This window comes from Melozone crissalis, unplaced genomic scaffold (genome assembly GCF_028551555.1).
Source record: "Melozone crissalis strain CALT ecotype California unplaced genomic scaffold, PUWL_Pcris_2 ptg000192l_1, whole genome shotgun sequence".
NCBI lineage: Eukaryota > Metazoa > Chordata > Aves > Passeriformes > Passerellidae > Melozone > Melozone crissalis.
In genome coordinates this window covers 1043054-1048072 of record NW_026535957.1, presented here as the reverse complement: position 1 = coordinate 1048072, position 5019 = coordinate 1043054, and the positions used below count along the sequence as shown (strand labels likewise).

Sequence of the window (5019 nt, the reverse complement as noted above, 5' to 3'; positions counted from 1 at the left end):
CAGCTCCCAGACAGGAAAAGATGTTCCCGCCCTTGAAGGCAAATGGAGCAAAATCCTACAGAGACATTTCCCTGCCAGCCTTCAGGACTTCAGCTCCTGGGACTGGGAATTAAAATAATATTTGGGAAATAAAATAATAAATAATATGGGGAGGGTTTTTGGTGGCAGAGGGGTCAATTAAAACAGGGCAGAAGTCAATTAAATCAGGGCAGGGTCAATTGAATGAGGGCAGAATCTTTGGTGGTCACTGGGGCAATAAATCAAAGGAGGGTATTTGGTGGTCCCTGAGGCAATTAAATATAGGGAGGGTCTCGGGGGGTGCCTGGGTCAGTTAAATCAGGGGAGGATCTATGGTGGTCCCTGGGTCAAGAGAGACACTGAGAGAGAAACAAAGCAGGCAAAGAGAGGCAGGAGAGAAAAGGGGACACAAACACAATGAGCTGAGAAAGCGGCACTCTGCAAACAGAACTGCAACGGACTGAACATGAACGGGAGAGAAATCAGTAAGTCTGAAAATTTTATTTGCTATCAAATGCATCCCACACACCCAGCTCCGCACAATCCTCATCCCACCGCTCTAACTGAGATCCCACTTCTCCCAATCTCCTCCCAGCCCCATCTTACTTAGGTGGCTGAGGAATCAAGTGAGTTTGGTACGGCACTGAGTTTTTTTGAGGTGGGATTGAGCCCTTTTGGGTAAGATTGAGTTGTTTTCACTGGGATTTCAGTGGTTTTCAGGTGACAGATCCATCTCTCTTGACTTTTCAAGTGCAAAGAGATAGAGAAGCTAGAAACATTAGGGCCAAAACAAAAGTAAAAGCTGCCAGGTGTGTTACCAACATGGATCACAAGGAATGGGAGTGACCAGGGCTTTGCCCAGAGCGCCTTCTCCAGTGGGGGATGGAGCTGGAGCAGCGCACGAAGCTCTTCCCGCACTCAGGGCACTTGCAGGGCTTCCCTTACCGGTGCCTCCGTTGGTGTCGGGTCAAGTCAGAGCTGCTGGAGAAGCTCTTCCCACACTGGGGACACTCGTAGGGCCTCTCCCCAGTGTGGATGCGCCGGTGCTTGACGAGGGTGGAGTTGTGCTTGAATCCCTTCCTGCACTCGGGGCAGCGGAAGGGCCTCTCCTCTGTGTGAATGCGATAGTGCTGGAGGAGATGGGAGCTGGTCTGAAACCTCTTCCTGCATTTATCACACTCGTAGGGCTTCTCCCCAGTGTGGATGCGCCTGTGCCTGACGAGGGTGGAGTTCCACCTGAATCCCTTCCCACAGTCGGGGCAGTGGAAGGGCCTCTCCTCTGTGTGACTCTGATAGTGCCGGACGAGATGGGAGCTGGTCTGAAACCCCTTCCCACACTTGGAACACTTGTAGGGCCTCTCCCCAGTGTGGGTCCTCTGGTGCGAGATCAGGTGGGAGCGCTGGCTGAAGCTCTGTCCACACTCCCCGCACTCGAAGGGCCGTTCTCCAGTGTGGATCCTCTGGTGCTTGATCAGGCTGGAGCTCCCACAGAAGCTCTTCCCACACTCCCCACACTCATAGGGCTTCTCCCCAGTGTGGATTCTCTGGTGCTTGATCAGGTTGGAGCTCCACCTGAAGCTCTTCCCACACTCCCCACACTCATAGGGCTTCTCCCCAGTGTGGGTCCTCTGGTGCACAATCAGGTCGCAGTTCCACCTGAAGTTCTTTCCACACTCCATGCACGTATGGGGCTTCTTCCCATCATGGAGCCGCTCATGGAGTACCAGCTCCGAGCTCTGGCTCCATCTCCGGCCGCCTTCCCGGCCCAGGCTGGCTCTTTCCCCCTCAGATCCCCGCCAGCTGCGTTTGCAGCCCCTCCTCGTGCGGCATCTCCAGGGCTTTTCCTCCCCGTTGGCTTCCTGCGCCGTGGAGCCGCTCAAAACGGCCTCTTCCACCAGGTTCTGCCGCGGGCATTTGTCCTCCCTGTGCTCCATGCTCAGCTCCTGCTCTGGGGGAGGAAGGACAAGGACAGGATGGGATTTGCCTCTGTGCCACAGGCAAGGGCAAGGAGATTCCCCCAGGGCTGAGCTGCAGCCAGGGCCGTGCTGGGCTTGGAGATGGAGCAGCACAGATGGGAAAGGGGCACTGACTTCCTCCTCACCTGCCTCAGTGTCCTGGGGCATCTCCCTCTTCCTCGCAGCATCCCAGGGGTTGGCAATGGGAAATCCTGGTTTGGGGAAAACAACGGATGAGCACATTTGTAGGAGTGTTGAGGGGTAGGACGGTTGGGACGGATGGAGACGAGAGATCTCTGCAGCCAGGGCGTGGAAGTTGCGGTTTATTGCAAAGGGCCTGGGTGCAGGGCCCTGCTTGGAGCTGCCAGCCACAGCTCGGAGCAGGCCCGAGAGAAGAGCGGGGTAGAGAGGATGAGAGGGTGAGAGAATAAGAGGGGAAGAGCGTAAGAGAGTAAGCTTCCCGTTACAATACAACAAATCTTCTTCTCTGTTGAATATTCTATTTCTCACTAACCAATCCAGTACAAGATACAAATCCTAGAGCATTTACATACAGCCTGTAAGAATCATTACATCATGATACTGTGCTACATTTTAAACCCAAAAAACACCGCTTTGGACCCCTTCTGCTGAGCTATTAGGGTCTGCTCTGACCCCTGGGTCTGTCTGCACGCAGAGGGAATTGTTTCAACAAAAGGGGATTACCTTCAGTCAGGCCACACCATTGTTTTCCAGTTGTTCACTAAGGTATCTCAAAGCTTGCTTCCATCTCAATCTTGCTTAGAGTTTCAATATTCTCAAATTCTTTTGCCAATCATATTTATGAGGCTTCCCTGTTTCATCTTGCCCAACACATGTTCAGTTTGAATGTCCCTCTGCCCGAGTCCATCTCTACAAGTCACTGGCCACGTGGGCTCCATAAAAACCTCCCAAACACCAAGATCCAGCCCTGGAAAAGCCTCCCAGGAGTTCCCTGTCCCTGGTCCCTCCCCTCTGGTGTTCGGGGGTTCCCCCCTGTCCCAGCTGCTGGGGTCACGCTTGGAGTGGGGGTGCCCCTTCTCCTTGGTGCCTGCCCTGCCCAGGCTGCTGGCAGTCCCAGCAATGCCAAAAGCTCCCCCCTCTTGGCTCTCCCCATTTCGGGATGCAGGGCTGTTTGGGCTCCTGGGCTCCCTTCTCCCCTCATTCTCTGCTCTGGGCTGCAGCGGCTCCAAGGAGTCCCCCCTGCCCCTCTCCAGGCTCTTGAGGCTCCCGCCAATGGCGGCGCTCCCCCCTCTCTGGGCTCCCGGGGCACACAGGGCTCTGCTCCTCCAGGCTGCCTCTGGCGGCAGCTGCCACCGGCACCCCCCGATGTCCCCCCAAGGGGCCTTTTCCGCTCAGCCTTGGACTGCTTCATTCTCCAAACATCCCCCCAAAAACCCCACCCAGGGACTCCTCGGGATGTCTGGGCCGGGCTCCCCCTCCCCGCTAACCGGCACGACGGCCGCGGGGGGGGGGGGGGGGGGGGCGATGATCCCACAGGTGGGGGCTGCGAATTCAGGCAGGGCTGCAGCGCGGTTCCATCTGTTCAGCCTTGATCAGCCTTTGTCCCGCCTCTTCCTCCCGCTCCTCCTCTGTCTTATCCCCACCTCCTTCTCCTTCTCCATCCCTCCTCCCTCTCCTCCTCCCCTGTAACCCCGCCTCCTTCCCTCCTCTTTCTCCTCCCGCTCCTCCCCTTCCATCCCTCCTCGAGCTCCTCTGTGTTATACCCACCTCCTTCTCCTCTTCCATCCTGCCCCTTCCATTCCTTCTCCTTCTCCTCCTCCCTTAACCCTCCTCCTCCTCCCCCTTCATCCCTGCCCTTCCCTCCCTCCTCCTCCTCTCCCAGCAGCAGCCACACCCTCGGTGCCCATTCCCGCAGCCCTCGCAGCCCACGGCAGGAGCGGGGATGGAGCCGGGACAGGTCGGGATGGGCAGCGCGGGGCTCTCGGCTGCTCCCAGCCGCTGCGGGCGGGGGGAGCCCAGGCCGGGCCAAAGGAGAGGCAAACTGGGCAAACTGGGGGCTGCACATCCAAACTGGGCCTTGCTGGGGACCCTGCCTGGCCACTGCCAGCCCTTGGGGCTCCTCTCGGCACATGCGCCAGGGGGGAACGCACACAGGGCTGGGGGATCCCAGCAGTGGCAGCACCGCCAGGGACTGGGGTGGACTGGGCTGCACTGGGGTAACTGGGAATGACTGTGAGCATGCTGAGGGACACTGGGATATACCAGGAGTGTCTGTTAACCATCCTCGGGTGACTGGAACCACATTGGGAACAGGTGGGACCATGCTGGGGAGAACTGGGACACCATGCTGGGGGTACCTGGGAGCGAGTGGGAATGACTGGATGTACACTGGGGACAACTGGGCATGACTGGGACCATGCTGGCAGGGACTGGGATCATCTATGGAGTACCTGGCACTATACTGGGACAACTGGGATCACACTGGGAGGAACAGGGAGTGAGTGGAACCTTGCTGGGGGCTACTGGGATCCTACTGGGATCACAGTAGGAGGAGCTGGCCAATGCTGGGAGTGACTGGCATCATACTGGATCATACTGGCAGCAACTGGGACTGCACTGAGGGTGACTGGGAGTGGCTGTGAGCAACTGGCATCAGGCTGGAAGCTACTCAGGGCAGCTGGGAATGACTGGGAACATGCTGGGAGCAACTGGGATACACTGGGAGAGACTGAAACCACAAAGGTGGTAAATGGCAGCAACTGGAGCCACACTGGATGATCATGGGAGCAGCTGTGCCCATGCTGGGATCCTACTGGGATCCTATGGAAAATGGCTGGGATCATACTGGGAGTGACTGGGAAGGTGCTGGTTCTGACTAGAACCATACTGGAAGTGACTGGGAGCAACTGGGCCCACACTGGGAGTGCCAGGGAGTCACTCTGAGCATGACTGCAATAACGCTGGGAGTATCTGGGACTGACTGGGGTCATACTGGGGGTGACTGGAACCATACTGGGAGTGACTGGGAGTGGCTGTGAGCAACTGGGATCATGCTGAAAGCAAC

General features: G+C 57.3%; 1 protein-coding gene across 1 annotated transcript; it reads right to left on the bottom strand.

The window, feature by feature from the left end:
- Window positions 1-521: 521 nt before the first annotated feature.
- Window positions 522-3108, bottom strand: LOC128949031 (zinc finger protein 239-like). Its single transcript, XM_054293826.1, has 4 exons — window positions 3047-3108; window positions 2120-2310; window positions 1591-1966; window positions 522-1422 (listed from the first exon to the last, which is right to left on the bottom strand). Exons 1-4 carry the CDS (start codon window positions 3106-3108, stop codon window positions 960-962), a joined length of 1092 nt encoding a protein of 363 aa, XP_054149801.1. The 3' UTR covers window positions 522-959.
- Between the last annotated feature and the right edge of the window lie 1911 nt (window positions 3109-5019).